Source organism: Dipodomys merriami, unplaced genomic scaffold, assembly GCF_024711535.1.
Source record: "Dipodomys merriami isolate MVZ:Mamm:240054 unplaced genomic scaffold, mDipMer1.0.p SCAF_533, whole genome shotgun sequence".
In the NCBI taxonomy this organism is placed as follows: domain Eukaryota; kingdom Metazoa; phylum Chordata; class Mammalia; order Rodentia; family Heteromyidae; genus Dipodomys; species Dipodomys merriami.
The window spans coordinates 110399-133716 of NW_027206106.1; the positions used below are offsets into that span (position 1 = coordinate 110399).

A 23318-nucleotide genomic window follows, 5' to 3' on the forward strand; every position below is an offset into this window, starting at 1 on the left:
AACATAAACAATCATTTGGGGGAAGTGATTTTTAAGTTGTCAATATTTAATGACACCAAAAAAGTGACCTCTCTGAACTGGGTCTCCAAGCACTGTGCTCAGTTATCTGCACTGCTGCTTCTGTGTTGTAATTTTTAGCTGATTACACATTAGTTCATTTAGCTTTGTTTCCTCTTCCCTACTGTGCCACACGATTAAACGAAAGCAAGGGGCCTGGCATCCCTCTGTGCACAGAGCTGGTATTGTCACAGTGTAATAAGGATACATCCAGTCAAACAGCATGGTGTAGCTGGTCTTTGTGTTTAGTGCAAAGGCAATCCCTCGAAGATCTCTTGCCAGCCCGATCAACATACGCTGTCAGTGGGAAAGAGACACAGTAATTGATTTTCACGTTAGCGCAGAGCAGATGGAGTAATAATCAGGCAATAATGACCACATATCTGATTTTGATTCATTAGCTCAAATGTCTCGCTCAGATCCTTTTCTATAGAAAACCAGACTCTTTAAACAAACAGGCCACCAATCTGCTGACCAACTCCACTTTGTTTCTTATATATTGAACTCATCACGCCAGTAGCTTATGAGCATTTACAGTCTTAATACCTTTTGTTTCTGAATCCTGCCAAATTAGAAAAAAGAATGATAATTTTACAAAATAAATATGCACAGGGTTAAGACATTATTTAATAACAGCAAATCTTAATAGCATTGACTTGTATAAAATCAGTCCCACTACACAATTTAGTCTGCCCTGGAAATGGGCTACACTTACACTTTCCTAATGACTGTTTAAAAAACTTAGGACAAAATAAAATGGGCTAAGTGATCTACTATGATATACCCAAAATAATAGTTGTATTCTTCAGGCAAAAAAGCTATAAAGAAGCTCTATATTCTCTCTCTCTCTCTCTCTCTCTCTCTCTCTCTCTCTCTCTCTCTCTCTCTCTCTCTCTCTGTCTCTCTCTCTCTCTCTACACACACACACACACACACACACACACACACACACACACATCTTGGTGGCAAGGCAGTTTATCAGTCTGTTTGTTCCTTGATAAAAGGGACTAATAATGGCTTGTCACACAGGACTAGCAGGAATAAACTTGTGTGTAAAAATGCCTACCAAGAGCCTGGTTCATGCATAGTAAGTGGTCCATAAATACTTTTAGAGAGAAAAAGGGAAGAAAGAAATCCCTCTTGATTTGAATGAAAGAGATCTGAGTTATAGTCTGGACTTGTAATTAAGCTGTCCTTAGGATGATGCTTGAGAAGAGAAAAGAAAACCCATGAACAGATGCTAGAATGTCAGAACAAAGAACACAAACAAACATAACTGCAGAACAAGGGGCGGGATAATTCGTATATGCAACTGGGATTTCTGAGTGTATTGTTTTGGTAGAAATATTTTGCCACAAAATGGTCTCTGAACTTTTTACCAGATTTTTATGTTTCCTCACACTTGGGTGATAAATAAAAACCTCTCCAGGAAGTAGTTTAAATCACCGTGAAGGAGGCAGTGAATCCTGATCCTCACCTTAATGGCTAACCAACATTTCAAAGTAGCAAACAGGTTAACTGTTAGAGGAATCCCATTCTACCTAAAAGATGACTCAACGTAACTGAAAGTCGTTTATAAGAATATTCTGTTTCTACTGCCTAACCGTTTGCAGTGATGGTTACTCAAAGTTCTGAACCTAAAAACACTAAAATTTTGTTTCTGCTTTCTAAAATGCTTTACTCTATCATAAAGCCCCCAGAGTTTGCTTTTATAACAAACAGGACTCCTTGCAATTACCTGGTGATACCTGGTACTTAATTTTTTTCTACATATTAGGTAGCCTTTTTTTTTTTTTTTTTTTAATCCCTCACAACCTGGAACTCTTTTCTTTTCATTCTCAGTGTTCCACATTTCTTGTAGATTCCAGAACAAAAAGGAGCCTTCTTTCAACAATTACAGTGGCTGTAGTCTATATAATCCTATAGAAGCTACACTTGTTTTTGCCATCTGTGAAGTGATCTTTTTGTTCTGTTCTTATTATACACATTTGATAGGTTACAGAGCACTTTTCCAAAATGTTAAGTTTTCATATAACATAATCCACCATCCAACTCTAAATTAACAGCAAAAATATGAATTTTCCTTTGTGCCTAGCACAACAGGCTTTTTTTTTTGTATTTTAAAGTATCACCATTATGTAAAAGGTCAATTTTTATTTGATTACAGTTTTTCTTTCTTAAAGATATCAAGTTAATGCAAGTGCTATGACTGACTTAAATCCACAGCTTTTTTAATGCAAGTAAAATGGGCCACAGAATCTTATCAATGTATTACTTTAGGAAATGTTGCTACAGAGCAGACAAAGTGTAAAACAACCAGATATAAGTTTTAAATAGATTCAGCTGAGCAGGAAGTGCAGCGTGAATGAACAGAAGAAACAGATTTCTTATATTCTTATGCCTTTTATCTCTGAAAGCAACAGGAAGTGCTGTAATAGTCTAGACAGATACACACACAGCACTAAAAGAGTGTACTTTTTTAACACAGTGCTGGTAGAAAACAAGGAGATCCTTAAGCAGGAGCTCAGCTAAGCTGCGGAGTAACCTGGGAGTGAGCGGCGGTCTGGCTGGGGGCTGGAGGAGAGGGCAGCAGACCGCTCAGTCACCGGTCTGAGAGGTGATGTGCCCTGTATTTTCAGTGAGGCTGTGTCTGCCGAGTGGGGTAGGTCTGGGCATCTATTCCTCAGACTCCTTTTGGATAGTTCCAGGAGAAACTGCTGAGCGCTTCCGGACGCCGCGTGGAGAACAGTTGTCTGTGTGCCAAGTATGAGACGGATGGGCTGGGAAACAGCCGAAAGGCCGCTCCTTCCACCCTGACCCCCCAAACAGGGTTTCTAATGGAAAGTCTGACAGACCCTTTACTGTAGTGGCACTACTGGGGGAGCTATAATATTATCCTCATAATTCTACTATATAATAACAACAAAGAAAAAGAAGGTGAAGGGTCACTGTGCTTTGTCTTTAGAATTAAGATGGCTGTCTTCATCCTTACAGCATACTCTTAATTCTGGAGACACATCTTAATAACCTCTAAATAGTTCCAACAAAAGAGCCGTGTCAGAGGAATGAGCAGGCCCCAAGGTGTTTCAACTGGAGTGTTTTCATCTGCCTTTATTGCTCTATCCCTCTCCAGAATTAAGGCAATAACCTGTGATAAATTATTCAGGAACTGCTACAGGGATCAAAGCAGAATCATTCTGTTAAAGTGCTGTTTGCAACATTTGGCACTTAGTGCGAAAACTTTTAATGTGCACATGCTGAAAATCAAGGATTTTAAATAATTTAACATCGCGGAGTTTTTACGAAGGGACTAAAGATAGCAAGGTCCTATTTAACTGCTCCTCTTCCTCTGAGAAGTTTTCATTCATTTTCCTTGCAACAATGACGTCATGGCCAAATCAAAAACGCTCATGGCTCAAGGGAGCACTGCACTACATTTTACTATGGATAAAATTACAGGGAGAAAAATACATTTTGAAATAGCCCTCTAGGGCTAGGATTTGTCACAGTGTTTCCTATTTCCCCTTCACTTTTTAAGAGGGAAAAACCTCAGAAATTCAACATGCTCTTCAATTTTATTAGGACTAAGTAGGAAAACAAAGCTATAAATTTAAACAGTTTCGCAGCATTTGCTTTCCTCACAACTATATTTCAGTTTGGCAACACAGGTCCTCAATGTTTAAGACCTCCTGAAATCTGCATTTGAAAGGTATCTATAAATAGGGAGTTAGAAGATTCTGGTAAGGATTATAAATTAAATGAATTTGGCAGTCTGGCAGCATTTTCATAGAGATATTTTAACAGAATCACCTCCTGTGGGTTAGAATACTAAATACTTTATTGACGAACAAAACTGGACTGTTTTTATCTCTGGCAGTTGCAAAATGAAGTACCTGAAAGCACTTTGCATGTATTATTTACTCATCAAGCTAGAAAAACAGTCTTAACCTAATAAATTACACTTAAAAGCATTTAGTGCAAAAGTTTTGTTTATGATAAAGCAACAGATTTAGTTCTTTACTGGTAGCTTAAAGCACCAAGTTTTCTTTACACAAATTAGACAGATGGTGCTTACAGTAGAATTTACTAAAGGTCTGTCACAACAAATGCAGCCAAGCTGCATATTTAATCACTGCAGAATCTTGTCTACCTGCAGCTGCCAACTGCTAATCCAATTTCCCTGATAAATGTGGCAAGAGACACGATCAGCAATAAAGAGCATCTAACTCCATTTTCCTGCAGGGCGTCTTTTGATGAACATTTAGGACGGAAGCGCGGAGTGCACTGTATGGCCTTGGCTTGTGGCAGCTGCGTGCATTCTGAGTCACAGTTCTCAGGTTACTCACTTAATTCTGCCACTATCATTACGTTGCTATTGATCTCGGTGGCTGTTGCCTACACAGCATTACTCTAGATGAAGCTGAATCAGGCAGCTATCATGCATCAGACTTGCTCAAAAGCCTGGAGATTTCCCTTAATTACTTGTGATTTTATTTGCAAATACCGTTAAAGTGTAATCAAGCAGTCACTTTCCAGGGTCGTTAAGAACTTGCTGGTTTAGGGATGTATCACTGGAACTCCATTAAAAATGACTCTAGGAAGACGGTTTCTATCAAACTAGATGGGATTACATCAAAACAGGCTTAGAACATAATGAAATCTTCAAATGAGACAAATGTAATTTTTATAAAGATGGTGTTTTTTTAACGTGCTCACTGCTTTATTTTGATAAGGGCAGCAACAGTCACCTTCAAGCTGACTTTACTGGACAGCAGAAATATTTGCAAGGCATCTAAAAATATAGTTAACCTAAATAGAAATTGTGATAAAAAATTCAGCAATACAGGAAACACAGAGAAAATATGCAAGATCTTTTCCAGTTGTATCGTTTCAGAACATGGCACACTGATAAACAGTCATTTTAAGAACTGTAAAATTTATAGCACTTGGAGAATTATATTTTGAGGAAGATTCTACAGATACCATCGAAAGCCATCATTTTCCATTTGGCTTCTTCTTGTTATTTTTATTTTTGTTTTTGGTGAAAGGAAAGAGTAGCCATGCAAAAGATGGTTAATATTTCAACATATTCCATGTAACAATAAAGTCTGACTCAAGCATCACCATCAAAGGTGCCTGGACTATTTGGAGTGCATCTGTGATTCTTTCAAAGATGATAATCAGCATCAATCTATTTAATATAGCCCCGATACATTATAATTCCAGGAGATACTATTTCTGTGTAGCAGAGCTGTGGTTCCCATCCCCCATGTTAAAATAGGGCAGCTTTATCACAAACAGCTTGCTATACTTAAGGATTTTACTAATAAAACATAATGTGGTCTTAGATATTACGACTGTTGCCACAGCTGAACTGACTTGTCAAATCAATCCTAATATGGCTCCCACAGGCACATAAAAACCTTATTTAGCTATCAGTTATCCTAATCACTCTGTTCAGTTACGAATGCAATACTTCAAGACCAGCTCCTATTTGCACATATATGCCTAGCCATTTAATAAAGTCTTGATTTATATAAATTCTTGTTTAAAAATATTTAGAGATGTAGTGTTTAAGCATGTTGTGTCTTTGTGCATTTTCCACTTGGATGCGTTGAAACATCCAGCAGAGGGTAGATAAGTGAACAGATGTTTCAAGTGGTGCACACACAGGTGCGTTCTAGTAGACATATACAAGGTCTAGTCTAAGAGGTGCGCACGAGGCATGTTCTAAAAGACAAGTTCGTTGTCTAATCATGAGATGGCTGTCCAATATCACTCAGACTTCAAAGTCCATTTGTATTAGAAGCTAGGGCTGGGCTCCCTTGAAAAGTACAGTTTGGAGTGCAGGCAAGCCTGAGGAGGCCCAGAGTGCCCCCCTCCCTCCCCCCCTCCCTCTCTCTCTCTCCCTCCCTTTCTCCCCCCTCTCTTTCTCTCCCTCTCTCCCTTCTCTCCCTTCTCTCCCCCCCCCTCCCTCCTTGGAACTCGTGTAAGAACAAAATCATCTTTCTTCATTGGACAAAAACCCACCTTCACGTCTTCCTGTTTAAAGTTGTTGTTGAATATTTGTAACACTGTTTCAAAAGAGACTGTAAGAGGCAGCATAAAATTCTCAAATTCATCCTCATCTTCACCTATCAGAGAAATAAAAGGGTCACACATGGTTTAACCTGCATACTACTGTATGTTAACCTCAACCCTGAGCGCTTCTCCTGGCTTAGAAAGCTTCCCAGGAAGAGGTCGCACCCTTCCACATGTGTGCCTCGGCTCATTGAATATTCTGGTGCTCTGCCTTCTCTTTTGCACCAAATGAAATAGAAAAATTACTTACCAGCCATTTTCTTTATTGGCTCTAATAGGCTCATGCCTCCGGCAGCTCAGCCCTGCAGCCTCTGGGTCTGCGGCCTCCAGGAAGGCTGCTGCCAAAGCCGCCCAGACAAGGGTCTACTCTTCCCTTCTCTCAGGTGCCACGGACCTGAAGGGCTCGTGGACTCGGGCGCCCAGAGGGTTCTACCTGACTGTTCTTTTAGTTGTGTTCCTTTTCAAACTGATTTATTATATAGATGGCAAAGGAAATTTTATATGCCCCAAAGGACAGGGTCTCCCAGGTGTCACTGGACTTTCTCTATCCTCTCCGGGAACACGTCTCACATTTTATTTCCTTTTCATTATGGACAATAGGAAAAAGAGAAATCCTCCATTAAATTTTCTTCAATGTTTCTGCTAAAGCAGAACCTTCATTTCATACACAGGTATACACAACCTGTCATTTCTATTTTTTTCAAAAGCAGTCTCTTTGGAAATTAGATTGGATTATCTTGTTGATGTTAAACCACAAAGAACCACGAGCCAGCCCATTTACTGATGAAGAAACAGAAAGGTTAAGTGTGGCTGACACGGGCGGAGGTGGGGTGATGTGGTGCACACCTCATTTCTGTGCCACTAGAATGTTTCAATAGAACACCGGGAGGAAAGAAGAACTCAGGGCTGGGAAGGTGGCTCAGTGGCGGAGTGCTTGCCTTGCATGCCTGAGGCCCTGGGTTCGATTCCTCAGCACCACATAAGCAAAAAGAAAAAAGCCGGAAGTGGCGCTGTGGCTCAAGTGGTAGAGCGCTAGCCTTGAGCTGAAGAGCTGAGGGACAGTGCCCAGGCCCAGCGTTCAGGCCCCACGACTGGACCCCCCCCCCCCCCACACCAAAAAAAAAGAAAGAAGAACTCAAGAAGAGACAGCAGCCAGAAGCTTTCTTAGGAAAATGTCAGTGAACAGGAAAGGAACAGACTGGACTGAATCAGCGACAGGCTAGGAGGGGCACAGTCCTCCCGGTGGGCGTGGAGGCTGTGCAAGGGCTGGATTCGGGTCCCGCTTACATGGGACCCAGGAATGGCACTTTCGGTGAGGGCTGGGGTGGACTGCCTGGGCAAGGGGCCCAGGGGCCCCAGGTGAGCATGCAGCGGCCGGCTTGACCTGGGGAGGGCAGGGTGGGGCCAGTCCTTCCCACCCCATCTGCAGATATATAAAAAGACGGGGCCAGGAGCAGAGAGGCAAGGCCTTCAACCTCGGCTTGGCAGCCTGAGCATCCCTGAGGGACGTGTTAGACGCACACTTCTACCAAATACAAGCTTCGTGGGCGATTCAGATGCCTGCTAGCACTGGAGAACCCGACCTACCCACGACCTTACAGAGAAGGAACCTAGGGTGCAGGCCAGGCCCCAGGCCTTCCACACTGTAGTTACAATGTGGATGTGGTCTCAGCCTGTTTCTCCGGGCCAGCCTGGGATCCCAGTCCTCCCTCTGCCACCTCTGGAGTAACTGCGATGACACCATGCTCAGCTACTGGCTGCTAACTTCTTGCCTGGGCTAGCCTTAGCCGGCTTCCCAAATAGCTGGGGACACAGGGCTTAAAATGCAGGCCACTGTACACAAGCTCATTTGGGAGATCAGCCACACCGGTCACCCAGGCCACAACCATGAACCGGGGCTCACTGACCACGATGTTGGTCTCTCCTGACTCTTTTTAAAGAGTGGCTGATCTGGATAACTGCTGTTTTTTTTTTTTTTTTTTTTTTTTATGATGGTTCTCTTCCCTCTGAACTCACGTAATTTGTTTCAGCAGTCTAACGGAGTCAAGGACTTGGCTTTATTGACAAAACCATGCCAAAATTTTTCTTAATCTGCTATTCTAGACAAAAGATCCTAAGTGAAGACAAACACAGACCAAATTACAAGCCCTCTGTCAGGTGGTGTGCAGCCGTGTTATTCCTCTTCTGTTGACTGGTGGTAGCAGACCTACACAGAGCGCTGAGGTGCGTGCTCCCCAGTCCCTTTGCAAATATTCTTCCTTCTCTTTTTGGTCTCCTGTAGCATCATGCCCAGCCTGTTTCTTTTTTCTCGCTGGAGATTAAACCTAGGGCTTCATGCATGCTACGTGACCACTCTACCTTTGAGTTATGCCCTCCCCCGTCCCCTCTCCTTTCTGCCTCCTCTTTTCACGATAGTCTAAGTTTGTTGTGAAGCTAGGCACTAGTGCCTCAAGCCTGTAATCCTAGATACTCAAGAGGCTGGGAGCTGAGAATGGTGGTTCAAAGACAGCTTAGACAGGAAAGTCCGTGAGACTCTTATGTCCAATTAACCACCAAAGTGCTAGAAGTGGAGCTGTGGCTCAAGTAATAGGGTGCTAGCCTTGAGGGAAAAAGCTAAGGAAAGGCCCTGAGTTCAAGCCCCAGTAGGAGTATACACACAAAAAATCTTGAATTACAGATATTTAAGCATAGCTCCCTAAAACCAGCAATATTGTAACACTACCTGTATCATACCATTACCCACCACCATTTGACCAGAGATACTGTGGGGACTGAAGGAGATAAAACTTACAATATGCATATGTAAATGATCACCCATGAGCCCACACTGACAGTACCCTGGGCATAGCTGGAGTGCTGGAACTGTGCGCCGCTGTGTTTCTGTGATGGTGTGTGAAGTGAGGCTTCTCCACGGACAGGCCCAGCTACCTGACTTCACCACACACTATTTAACTGCGATACTTTCGAATCTCTGTGAGCCTTAGTTCCCTCATGGATAGGGATAAACCTACCTCTCTTTTACTGTAAGATCAAATGTTAGGAAAAATGAAAGCTGCTCATCTGGGCTCAGTAGCTCAAGTATGTAACCCTAGCTACGCTGGAGGCAGAGACCAGGGATGACAGTTCAAAGATAGTCCCAGAAAAAAATTTGAGACTCCATCTCAGCTAATGGCTGGTGGCCGCCTTCACCTCCTGCAACACGGGGAAACACGGTAACATTATTAACCTGGAGAACAAGACACGAAAGGATCCCACCTTGCAAACAACCAATGCAGAAAGGGACTAGAAGTGTGGGCCACGGCTCAGAATGCCTATCTAACAAGCATGAGTTCAAAGAAAGAAAGAAAGGAGGGAAAAGGGGGATACTCAGAACATAGCAGCGATGGCACTAGCATTTTAGTATTAGTGCCAAACCAGTGCCTGGCATTATTAGGTAAATACTGTGTTTGAATGCATGACAGTTGCTCAATAAAGGTGAGTATTTAAGGTCCTCATGCTCTTAAAGCCTGACCTGAAAACAGCAACAACAAGAAGGCTGTGGATGTAGTTCAGTGGCAGAGCGCTGCCTAGCTTTTACAAAGCCTTGGTTTCCATTCCCCATGTATCGCTCTCTGTCTCTGTGTCTCTCTCACACATACACCCAAATCCACCACCACCAAAAAGCCAAAACCAAAAAACAGTGGCTGAATATAATCAAATCCTACACATACAATATACAGTAGGCACAGAGTTCAATGCTGTCTATACGCAATTTGTGTTTTCCCCGTTATACCACTCAACTTCTGCTAACAACAGAACTAATGCCATACTTTATTATTTAAATTAGACACATTAGCTTTGAGTGCCCCTTGGTTTTTAAAGGCATATTTTCACAAAATTAAAGCCAGGCAAACGTCCAGCAGATCATGCAGTGATGTGAACACAACTACCAATAATGAAGGACTGAGTGAGAGTTTTTCTACACCAGGGAAAGTATGTGTGTGCAGAAATTAATTTTTTTTTTAAAGTCAAGTCTTTATTAAAAGGCTGGCAACTACATGGTGGACTCCTGTCTTAAAGACCAACAGCCAAAATGGTTTTTTGTTTTTGTTTTTGTTTTTTTGGTCAGTCATGGGGCTTGAACTCTGGGCTTGGGTGCTGTCCCTCAGCTCTTCAGCTCAAGGCGAGCGCTCTACCACTTGAGCCACAGCGCCACTTCCGGTTTTCTAGTAGTTTATTGGAGATAAGAGTCTCACGAACTTTGCTGCCCGGGCTGGCTTTGAACTGCGATCCTCAGAGCTCAGCCTCCTGAGCAGCTAGGAGGTGGCGTGAACCACCAGTGCCTGGCTTAAATGTTTGTTTTTGAAATACTTACCTACCATGTGGTATCAAGCTGTGAGTGAAGTGGGCTCACTGTGTATATACATAAAGAAAAATCTTACTCTGTTTTCTCAATGTGGTTCTCCCAATCAAAAGTCTCAACTATTGCGAGAGGTACAGAAAGGTACTGAAAAAAGTGCATTCAAGTCAGGAGGTCTGTCTCAGCCTGGGTCCTGACTCTCCAACCTCTAAGCCTGGCTGTCCTTGCTTGTAACGGAGAGATTGATATTTACCTTCTAAGCCTAGCTGTGTGGGGTTAGCCATCTGCAACTCCCCTTGCTGGAACTTCATAAATGACAGCCACTGGCACTTTGGTTAAATAAAGTGTGACCACAGATTGCTGTCCCAGTACACTTTCCTTTGGGAACAGAGCTGCTCCAACAAACCTTCGCTTCTCCAAGATAAAGATGCTGATCCACAAAAAATATAAATTCAGGCAGCGGGGACCTCAGAGAGTCCGTAACCTGCCATGTTTAGGTCCACACCACAGCTGCACCCAGAGCGTCCGTAGGAGAGCACAAAGTTCTTCTTGTCAAGACTCGAGACGGTGCCTAAGTGCTCCTTTGAACAAGGGCCAAACGCGGCCTCCGCTCCTGTTTCCAGTTTTCCGCTAGGTGGAGGAGTCCCATCCACCTCTGAAATGACCTGTGGCTTCAGGCAGGCCAGGGTATTTCAGTATCTGTCAGGAAGTGTTGTCAGTGCTTGCTTCTATAGGGAAATAATAGCCCTAGATACCAAGGGCACGGTTTGATGCATTAACAGCCCTGAACATCCCTCACTTAGAGGTCTCCCTGGTAGTCAGCGAGTCTGACTTTTAATAAATGTTTCTTACTATTTACCAAATGCTTGCTTTGTGCTGGGAATTCCTCTAAATGATATAAAGATGTATGAAAGAGACTAAACAATGGGACTTCTGCTACTGTGAACTGAATACAGGGCTCTGCCCGTGCTAGGCAAATGTCCTATTACTCAAGCCACACCCCCAGCTCAACAACAGGTCAAGTCCTAAAGACAGACAGATAAGAAAAGTGAGGCTCTTGGAAATTTCACTGGCTAGGGAACCAGACTGCTTAGCTTAGTTCCTAGAAGAAAAACACAATTCCCAGTGAGGAGCACTGCTGCTCTTTTCTAAGAAACTTAGCCTAGAAGTTTCACCCTGAAGCATCTCTTCCTGGGGTGCTCTGGATTCTCCCCTGAAAACCAGGTAAGTTATTAAAACTGGATGTGGACTTAATGGGTTGCTTTCTGCCTACAGGGCTTGCTAATTAGTCTTAATTATCTCATTATAGATTCTAAGTATTTCCAGATGCTTCTTTACCTCTTACTGCCCACTTTTCTACACTGTCCGCACACCCGCTCCCTGCCTGCCAAGTCTCTCTTCCCAAAAATCTCTGCCAAGCCAGGGACACAGGTGAAATATGCCATCCATGGAACAGTAGCTACTTCTGACCATACCCCTCACCTGCCGAATCTTCCTTGGAATTTGCTTTGCCCAATTGTTAGACGTAAGAACAGATTTTTAAAATTACTGCTCACTGTCACCAACCATCAAACTGAAATATATTTCTATACAAGGCAGATAATACAACGGAAGCTGCTTATCTCCTAGAATTTTAGAAAATAATCCTTTCTTTTTTCCTCTTACTGCCTCCGAGCCCCAAATCAATCACTAGGTCCAAACAGTTAAAATAAAAGGGAAGATAAAATTACATTTCCTAATTGACAGAGAAGGCAAAAGGAGAAGGCACAGTTGGGCAGAAGTGGGTGAAGTTGTGTGATTAACTGTGGGAAGACAAGCGCTCTGAGCAGAGCAACAATGGAATACTATCTGCTTAATGAAACCTGTGATACACAAGGTAATGTTCAGAAAAGGGGTTTGCAAACTAAAGTTGTATATGAATGTGCTGGTATTAGTAATGAAGCAAAGAAAAATTTCCCTTTTGTGTATTTTAATTCTAACTTCTAGCTATTTCTGGAACACTCTTTTTTATTCAAACTATAAGCTTATCATATAAAATTTCTCAAATGTAAGTTAGCAATGTCTTCAAGCACTAATTACCTGTTACAAGGCGTAAGAGAATATGGGCACCGTTACCATCACCCCTGAAGACTGAACTGTTTCTCACCACCCGTAAGCACCATTTTAATATCAGTGTCCGCTCAGTCACTGAGAACGGAGTTTAATTCTACCCACATGCTTCTTGAGTAGCTCAAGAGCAATCCTAGCATCCCCGGAAAGGCAACTGCTGGTGCTGCCACCACTGCCAAGCTTCTAATGTCTGGTTTCTTTCTACACTTCCCTTTCCAGTGTTTGCCAGCCGGGTTCATCTCCATTCAAGTTGAATAACAGAAGGTTTTCATTCATTCAGGTGTTTCACACTGGACAGCGCCTTGGAGTTTTCCATTTACGGGCATGGGTAATGCTCGTTCTTTTCAGTTTATTGGATTGACAAAGTTAAAATTCACCTAACCCAGGGAGCTTGAGCAAGGGCTAACATCCAAACGCAGACAACTGGCCATGTGCATGGGAAGGAAGCGATTGCATTCATTTTAATAATTTCTTGGGTTTCAAAAAGGAAATAGCCAACAAATCTTATGCTTTGAGATGTCATCATTCTCATGATGAAGTGCTTTCAATTCTGCCCTCATACAAGCGATCATTTTCTCTAGCGAAAGCAGTTTGATAAAACAGTTCAATTGTTTGTTGCCAAAATTCCCCATTTTCATCTGAAATACAACCTGGGGCACATAGCATCTAATTAAATTCATACAAAGTACAAATCATTGAAGAGAAACCAAAATGCTTTTCAAAGTAAATACCAATTAATGTGACACCCAATTCTGTTTGCCTTTTCTAATTACTTCAACGTGCACAGCTGATATACAAAAAATGTTCAATTTATTTTGTAGGATTCAATTACAATATGCTTTATATTTCAATCCAAGAATCACGTCCAGTGCTTTTGCAACCACAGGTTGGTTAGGAATTTTTTTTCTTATTTGATGCTTATTGTCCCCCCAAATCAATGATTTAAAAAGTTTGCCTTCAGATTGTTTTTTGAGAATGGTTCTCACCATCCAGTACTTTTCTTTCTTTCTCTGATACATGATCTGTGTTGTTCTGCTACTCCTCTTTATCTTTTTCTTTCCATCATAGTGTGCACACAACAGAAAACTATGAGGCCGTATCTACAGGAGTTCTGACAACAGTATGGCACTCAACCTAGCTTTTGAGACAAGCTTTCAAATAATACAAACTTCTGTTCAATAATGCTCTCCCAATGACCACCTGCAAAGGAGCAAAACTTCGAGGAGAGGCCGACAGATGTATGATCTGGCACAAGAACGGCCAAGAGAAGCTAGTCCTGAGTGAAGGTAAGCAGCCACTGGGCTGCCCTGTCTTGGGGGCCAATGGTCAAAGACACTTCTAGATACCCTCATAGAGAAGCAGAGCTAATTCCAGAAGCCCTAAGACTGGCTTCTTGGTTATGGTACACTTGTTTGCCACTTATTCAGTAGGCATTTAGTGAACATCTACTGGGGCTTGGTTTGAAAAAGACAATGCCAATACTCTACAGGGCTCAACATTTTAGGAAGAAGGGCAACTCCAGATCTTGAAAAGGGAAGAAACTGTTTATATCACAAAACTCACTTCATACTTACACATTTTTAAAAAAGTAAAAACCACTTATAAAATGAGTTCCTTTTCAAGCAGGCTGAAGTCCCATGTGCACAGCTGCTATCGTTTTAAATTTTACCTATGTTCTCATAAAATGGCCGCCTTCTTTCTGTGTCACTCAAGGTATCTAAAAACGGGAGTAATGACATATTTACCACCCCCACCCCCTTAAAAAAAACCCACTTTGAACAATAACATCAACTTACATATCAAAGGACTTTGAAATCCTATTAACTATTGGATATATTTGTCTTTAACTTTGGTCTCTCTACTTTGTTCACTCTGTGTAACAGGATCAGTATGAGAGAACTTCCCAAGATGGAGAACTAAGTGAAATTTATACAGGTTTTCAAGCCCTTTGAGGCCAGGGTCCACTATGCCTGACGCTTCACTCTGATCTCAGAGGTTAATTAGCACAGTATATGCTTGCTGACTGAATATCAGGGACAGTGAGAGTCTGGATGGAGTCTGGAGCTGCTCTTCTTCATGCCAAAGCAGCAGTCAAGAGTAAAGAGGACAGTGTGCAGTATGAAAAGCTGTCTTTCAGATCTTCCATTTGCCTAAGGTAGCACATGATTGGGCTTTGCATGCCTGGTATAAACTCTTCAAATATTTATAGACAATTCTCTTTGCCTCCAGCCCTAGTTGTCACTTAGCCAAGTTAGACATACATGGTTCTTTTAATCTTTCCTTAGATATCAACCCCACTAATTTCCTTACTCTTTCCAGCTGCATTCCTCACAACTTTTAACTGTTTTTCTGGTGACTTATTCCATGGAAGTACATAAAAATAATATGTGTGGAGGATGAAGGGGTTTAGTTACCTTCCCATGTCAAGGTCCACTGTCTTTTTTGAGTGAAAAGTAAAACTATCTTCTTTCTTTTTCTATAATCACATTTAAAAAATCATGTGTAACTTGCTAGATCAATCAATATATTGCAAGAGAAATAAAAGGAATCAGAATTATAGTCTCTGAAGATGTTATTGTTGATGGAACTTTTTGTGCATCTACAGCGGCTGGTCTTGCCTGCAGTATTCGAATGTACGAGATGGGAGTCCACAGAAAGATTCGGTGCCACTCCAAGACCCTAACTTCAGCTTTTCACAAAAAATAACAAAGTAAACTGAAACCAGACAAGGGTGTTTTTGAACAGGACTCCACAAACCACAAGATCTCAAGAATAAAACATAGACAAACAGGGTATTCATATAAAAAGGTTGTGCACAATTAACCAAGTGCAAAGAAACATGGAAGAACGGGAGAAAAATACTTGCAGGGCATTTTTTTTTCTGACAAAATGTCGATATCCACAAAATATAAGGAACTTTAAAAACTCAAGAGTAAAATAACCAAAAATCAAAACCCTTTTTAGAATATGGGTAATAGGTTTAAATGGCTACTTCTCAAAAAAAGACACATGAATGGTTAACAGTGTATGAAAGATGTTCAACATCACTAGTCACCAAGGAAATGCAAATCAAAACCACAATGATGCACAATATCACTCTTAGAAAATGGTTATTATCCAGAAGACAAAGACCAAAAACTGGTGAGGATGTGGAGAAAATCAGAGGCAATGTGGCTTAGCATGTGACCAGGGGTTCTACTACTGAGTACACCCAAAGGAGATGAAGTCAGTCTGCCAAGAGACCCCTACACTCGCACAGGTGCTGCTGCACTGGTCACAGCAGCCAGCAAAGAGGCAACCTGTGCATCCCGCAACTGATGGAAAGATAAAGAAACACGGGGCGTAAGCAGAAAGTCGGCACTAAGCTCTAAAAGAATGAAGCTCTGTCATCTGTGACAATGGATATAGAACTGGAAGTTATTGTATTAACTGAAATCAGGCATAGAAAGAGGAGTACTGCATTATCTCACATCTATGTCTCACAGAAGTTGAGAATGGAATGACCATTACAAAGCTGGAGACAGTGGGGAAGGAGAGGGCGGTGGGCACTGGTGGCTCAGGCCTCTAATTCTAGCTACCCAAGATGCTAAGCCTGAGACGGCAGTTCAGAGCTAGACAGCCCAGAAAGTCTGTGAGACTCCATCTCTACTTAACTCGCAAAAAGCCAGGCTGGAGGCATGTCTCTAGTGGTGGAGCACCAGCTATAAACCAGAAGTTAAATGGCATTGTGAGCTTTGAGTCCAAGCCAAGTGAGGGTGTGGAGCTCTTAGTTCAAGTTCTGGCATTAGCACAAAAAAGAAACAGGGGAAAGGGAGAGGGAAAAGTTACCCAGTGGTTATTTAGTTATAGTCAGAAAGGAGTAAGAAGTTCTAATTGATATTATTTATATAATTTATTTTATATATAAAATATACATATATAATATAAATACATTCCAACAAAATCTAGAAGGGGCTCAGTTTGGCGGCTCCTGCCTGCAGTGAACACAGGAAGCACAGGTGCTGAGAATCATAGTCCTGCCTGGACAAAACTACGAGACCCTACCCTAAAAAACAGCTAAAGAGAACAGGGCCAGGGGTGTGGCTCCAGTGGCAGACACATTTCAGGTTCTGAGTTTAACCCTTTTAGTATCAAAGAAATGAACAAACACAAAGCCCTTTAGAAGAAAGGATTTTTCAAAGATTTTACCACAAAGAATGACAAAATTTTAATGAGACAGGTAAGTTCAATGTTGGGGTAGGGGTAGAGATGCAGCTTCGTTATAAAATGCTTGGCTAATATGTACAAGGTATTAGGTTTGATCCCCAGGACTACTAATGAAGAGAAAAAGTATTTAACATGACTTAAACATTATGCAGCATTGTTATTTTAATAAAAGAAATACATTAAAAACTTCAATTAATCAGAATGGGGAAAATCCATAGCTATGCCACCCAAAGACAAAGTTATTATTTTTAACTGACAGCTACGTACTTACCATATGCAACACTGAGGAATGACTAAACCCAGCATTATCATTAACATATGCATTACTTCACATAGTTATAATTTTGTGAAGATACTTAACATTTTTCAAGAGTATAATATAGATCTCTGGAATTTTATTCCTTATTACTTGAATGTCTATATCAAGGCTCTGAAAATATCACCTCCCTCAACTTCTCTAGCACTTGTTAACTACCATGCTAATTCTAATGAGATCAACCTTTCTAAATCCTATGAGTTAGTTTGGGTGAATTTATGTTTCTGCCTGGCTTATGACCTCCAGGTTTATCCATGGTGTTCAAAGGGCGGGATTTCCTCCATTTTAAATGGCTGTATGGTAATCCTATGTAAATATACCACCACATTTTCTTTATCTATTCATCTTCTAAGATACTTAGGTTGATCCCATTCTTGGCTGTTATAAACAACTCTGCAATGAACATGGGAGTGCAGATGTTTCTTTTACAGACTAAGTTCCCTTCCTTTTGATGTTTCTATCTAGTAGTGGGGTTGCTGAGTCGTAAAACAGTCCTATTTTTAATCTTTAAAGTATGTCTATACTGTTTTCCACAATGTCTACATTAACCACTTAGCACTTGTTAACAATATCACTTGAGTCTTTTTGATGTATTTTCTCCCTTATATACACAATCACTCCATGTGCACGGTTAACACCTCACCTTTTCTCTTAATGTTATGACAGAAAAGTTCGTATGTTGTACTGTCTTAAATCATGTCCACCCCGCCTGGTGCTGGGTATAGAATCCAGGTCCCTGTGTATGCTAGGCAAGTGCTCTACCACTGAGCCATACTCCAAAGCCCCAAACCACCATAGACCATTCTATTAAGTACATGTGCTATAATTTTACTGGCGGACATCAAAGTCATTTCCATTTTCTTTTCTCTGTTTAAAATGCCACTATAAAAATGCTCTATGAAGCTTTTCTGTGTTTAAGGCTGTTTATGGATTCAGAAATTAAAATCAGTGGGTCAAAGGACACACAGAAAATAAATGCTGACGTAGAGAATCGAGGCAAATACTAGTTGAAATGACTTTACCTCCTAGGTATAAAGATTTGTCTTGGTACTAACTAGTGACCACTCAAATCTTAGAATGCCACAAAAAACTGTCTAAGAGAGCAAAGCCTAAGTTACAAGCTCTGTCCACTGGACTCTGCTCCTTTACTTACACAAGCGTACGTAGGCTGCGCCTTAGAGCTCAGTTTGTCACCTTACCTAGATCTACCATCAGAAGACGAGTGAGGGCTGTGTAGAAGGTTGTTCGGCACCTGAGGTCACTGAGACTGTAACTGTCACTGATACCAAGAAAGGGGAAGTGTTCACTCTAACAAAAGCAAAAGAGCATCCAAGATTACCAACGGTCGACCTAAACTGTCAAACAATTCTGGTCATCATTAACAACGAGCACTTACCGTGTGGTTTTTTAGCATGAATTTCACAGCATCCATCTTCACAAGTTTTTTTAAAAGAATATAGGTATAACAGAAGTTAAGGAATCTAAGGAAAGAATTGGTCTTATCAATATATGATAAATCACAAAATAATGCTGGACTACAATGGCATCAGTTTCTATTTATGATGAATAATTATTATTTCCAACAGTATCCTGTAGAATTATTTTCCATTCTGCTAAGAATGATAATACATTATTAACTAGTGCAATTACTTTTCCATCTTATACATATTCTAGTTATAGAAAAGAAGAATGGATTTTATAATTAAGACAAGAACTCTTTTACTATTAAAGTCTTGAAAGTGGAAAATTAAAACTGACCCTCTCTACTCTTTGGGTTGTAACCCAGGAATTTCTTTTTATTTAATGTTATTTCATAGTAAAATAATTATAAAGGACCTATAATAGGCAATTCTTAAAGACAATTATTCAATTTTAAGAAACAATGAGGGCCATGAATGGTAGTGTATATTTATGAAGGAGGTATAGATCAGAGGACCATGGTCCATGATTGGGTCTGGGGGTGCAGTAGGGGTTTAAGAATCTCTCTAAAAAATAAAAGCAAAAAGGTCTGGGGCATGGCTCGCATGGTAGTATGCCAGAGGCCTTAAGTTCAAATCCAATACTACATACACACACAAAAGGAAACAAATGAACTCAACAGAAATCTAAGATCAGAATATAGTTATGAGGATATAGAAAATTGCATCACCAAGTGTTGAAGGATAGCTTAAAGAATTAATACTTCTGGGTGAAAATGAGGGAGGGGATGACACTGTTCAAAAAGAAATCTACTCATTACCTTACCTATGTAACTGTAACCCCTCTGTATATCACCTTTACAATAAAGTTTTTAAAAAGAATGAGTATTTCTTAAGTGTTTAAGTAGAAGGCCTTCTTTTATATTATTTCACCCAATCTTTACATGGTTAAACATGATTTATTATTAATATTCTGTAGCTATGAAAACAGAAGCTCAAGAGAAACGGAATCACTTGCCCAAGATCACACAGAAGAGGTTAACTCGGCTCACTGTAACTGAAGTTGAGGAATTACCCACATAACTACAAAGCCCAGAAGATTTCTAGTACCAGGTAAACTGGAAGCACACCTCATCAGTATGTGATCATCCTTCTCTTCGCACACTCTTGTGTTTTCTACTACAGCTAGGGTATCTTGGTCATCCCCTCTAGACGGACCCATGCATTTCTTTAAAAAGCTGTAGAACTCTTTCATGGGTCCAGTCATGTTGTAAGACAAAAATGGCTCCTTCCCTTCTTATTATCTTCAAAAAGGTACATCCATAAACTGCCCCTGCAGAGTGGTACTCAATTTTAGCCTCAGCTGACGGTGTCAAAGAGTGAGAAATCCAGTGAGAAACCTGACCACACTCAGTTCAGTTGGCCGGACCTCTCTGAGTAACACCCTCAGCCTACCGAAACCTTTGTTTCCATTTCCAACAACTGAGAATGAAGCCTAGTCAAACATGTCTTACAGCATTGTCTGGAGGATCAGAGGATACAAAAGGCTTTGCCAATTCCAAATCAGGGAAAGTAAGTAAAACATGCAAAGAACGTACAAAACTAGTACTAGCTATAAGGTTTACTGAGATAGGCAAATGACTTCCCCAAACACAACTCGTATGACTTGGATGTAAGCCGTGTAACGTGACCACTACAGTTACACAGCAATTGTGTACATGCACCCACACTTTCTAAGGATGCTATAGCACTCACGCACTTTCTGAAGTGTGTGGTTCTGGAAGGCACTCAGGCACCAAGTCTTTCTGGCAGGTTGAAGGACAAGAACAGGCAGCAAGTTTTCTCCTGCATCTAAAGATGCACGTCTGATGATTTTTCATAATCATCAATCACGGGCAGAAGGACTGCCATTCAAATTTCACTCAGTTAAACAGGGGTAGGGATCAATAAACTTCAAAATATCTTAAGTAATTACCATATACAATTCTCTTAAAATTGCTAAGTTAAAAGTGACAGGGTCTATGGGTAATATAAATACTGCCATTAACAGGGATCTTTCTTGTCAGTGATGTTAATAAACAGCAAGGCATGCTTTGACAATACAATATTTATGGAAGCAATAAACACAGCATTCACAGGAAGAATCTCGTCTGCCAAACACACATTTTCTGCAGAACTGCATCTGTGCACTTTGTGCCAAGGCCAGACTTACTGCCTTTTAATTACATTCCTAAGAAAAAAGCGATTAAGGATTTTTATTTTTTTCAATAAAGGAGAGACTGAGAATTCATCTGAGTATTTACATTTCCTTATAAGAATTCAGTACAAAGCCAGTATGGCCTTAAGAAGATTAGTAATGTTAAAAAGAAAAGCCAAATGGACCCACTTATGATCTTTTAACTTTCATTCTGCTCTAACAGACTATAGTTCTCACAAGTTGTGCCATTTGAACTGGGTGGGGCAGTGGGTGACATTATAGCCTGTAGCTCATGGCAATAAGCACACTGAATAGCTGCAATAACAGCACCTGTGTTAGGAGTTCTGAATAGGACTCACCCATGGGGAAAAGTAGAGTCAAGATTTACATACAAGTCTGTCTGACCACAAGTACATTCACCCGTCAGCCATGCAGGTATGCACATAGTGTTCATGAACATTAAGCACAAGACAAGAGATTGGAAGGAGAATGGCAGGGATTACTCTGAATAACTACTGTACAGTCAGCACCGAAGGACTAGGGCTTACAAGTATTTCAGGCTGGCTTTGCAGTCTTTGGTAGGGACTGAAATCGGGACGAGACCTCGCCGAGTGGTAAGGCATTAAGGGAGGAGAACGGCACATGTGGCAATTCAGCGCAACACAGAAAGGGGAAGGTAAACACATTACCTTGGTCCAAATATCAAGTACAAATTGTAGTTGAGTGGTGCCAGGAAATTAGATAGGGGAACTCAGTAAGTCAAGTACTGTAAAGGACCTAATTTTGCTCTGGCCTAAATAACAAGTGGAAACGATTTGGGCTTTTGAGAGAGGCAGGGTGACATCTAAACAACACCTGAGGGGTAACACTGTGAGACAAGGGTCTAAAGAACCGGGGAAGACCCGAGGAAGGGCGGCAGAGCAGCAGAGCAAACTCTCTTACCTAGGCCTTGTATGAGAACAACCAAGTAGCAAAGATCAAGAGAAGACTTTCCCAAGGCTGATAGAGACAAAAAGAGAGAGAGAGAGAGATGAACGAGCATTTCTTTTGATGAGTGCTAAGAGATGCATGCCTGAGGGGTGTATGATAGAACTAGTTTTCTTCAGTGTGGTCACAAACATCTGTAGATAGTGGTATTCATGAAATAAAGGAATTCATTTTAACATTGCTTCAAAAAAGCAGAATTGCTATTGTTTATTATTTCCTGTAACATACGCAATTTACTCCTTCACGGTTCTACATCTTTGCTTCATTTCTTCTCTTCTACTGGTTCTTGACTACTATCACATCTAGAAAGTGGTAGGTAAGGTTAAAGACACAGTAAGGATGTCTGGTTGGGCACATTACTTGGTACTTTAAAAATGTTTAGGAGCTGGGAGCAGGTGGCTCATGCCTGTCATCTTAGCTAATCAGCAGGCTGAGATCTGAGGATCACGGTTCAAAGCCAGCCCCGGCAGGAAAGTCTGTAAAACTCTTATCTCCAACTAACCATCAAAAACATGCAAAACTATTCTGTACTTAATGGCCTGCTCATTAGCTGTAGCTAGCTAACTGTGAATTAATGGGGCTCCCTTAGAGTAGCCATATTACATCAATGCCAATTATATTACAGTGCCAATTATTTTTAATGTATAGATTTTCAGAAAATTAGCTCACAAGTTATGTGAGTTAAATTTATAAAAAAAGAAAGAAAAATAAATGATGTTAATTGACATTGGGCTAATAAAAATTATTACGGAGAAATTAAATTTAAGATCATTATGACATCAAATCTAGATTAAAGATACAGATCTAGTTATTATGCCAAAAACAAAGAAGCAAAGCAAAGACAAATGGACAGAAAAGTATGGAGTTGAAAATGAAATAATCACAGTAATCAGGTAGCTTGGATAGGAACAGATTCTTTGGCTTGCAAAAACCAAAGAACTGAAATAAACTAGCAAATAGGTTGTGATGTATGTGTAGAAAAACTATAGTCAACAAATTCTAGGGTGTAAGAACTAAGGGGACAGTCCCAAAACCTTAGAGAACTACTCTGAGACGAAGTGGAAGGTAGACAGCCAGGGCCAGTTTCTCCTGTGCGTGAGCTGCACATCTGTACAGGGTGCCAGGCAGATATGTGTGTGTGTGTGTGTGTGTGTGTGTGTGTGTGTGTGTGAGCCGCACATGTACTCAGGCTGCCAGACAGATGTGTGTGTGTGTGTGTGTGAGCTGCACATCTGTACAGGGTGCCAGGCAGATGTGTGTGTGTGTGTGTGTGTGTGAGCCGCACATCTACACAGGGTGCCAGGCAGATGTGTGTGTGTGTGTAAGCTGCACATCTACACAGGGTGCCAGGCAGATGTGTGTGTGTGAGCTGCACATTTGTACAGGGTACCAGGCAGATGTGGCCTTGGTTTAAATACTGGGTTTAAGCCAAGATCTGACCTTGGTTTAAGATGGGGTCTTGAAATTCTTAATAATGTTTAGCTAGGGGGCCTACAGTTCCTTGAACTAGGACCTCATAATTCTGTAGGTGTTTATGTAATAACATAAAGAAGTGATTGGTCCTGAGAACTGCTGTTAAAAGTATTGATAAAAGCCGGGCGCACCGGG

At 41.0% G+C, this 23318-nt stretch overlaps 1 protein-coding gene across 3 annotated transcripts in view; it reads right to left on the reverse strand.

The window, feature by feature from the left end:
- Ranbp17 (RAN binding protein 17) overlaps positions 1-23318 on the reverse strand; it is a 210906-nt gene that overhangs the window by 55852 nt on the left and 131736 nt on the right. For 2 of the 3 annotated variants that reach the window (XM_069999204.1, XM_069999203.1), the window contains exon 15: positions 266-354. In XM_069999204.1, coding sequence (XP_069855305.1) covers positions 266-354 — 89 coding nt within the window. Of the gene's footprint in view, positions 1-265; positions 355-6087; positions 6192-18307; positions 18417-18504; positions 18569-23318 lie in introns of all 3 variants that reach the window. The other variant, XM_069999205.1, reaches the window with a different exon arrangement.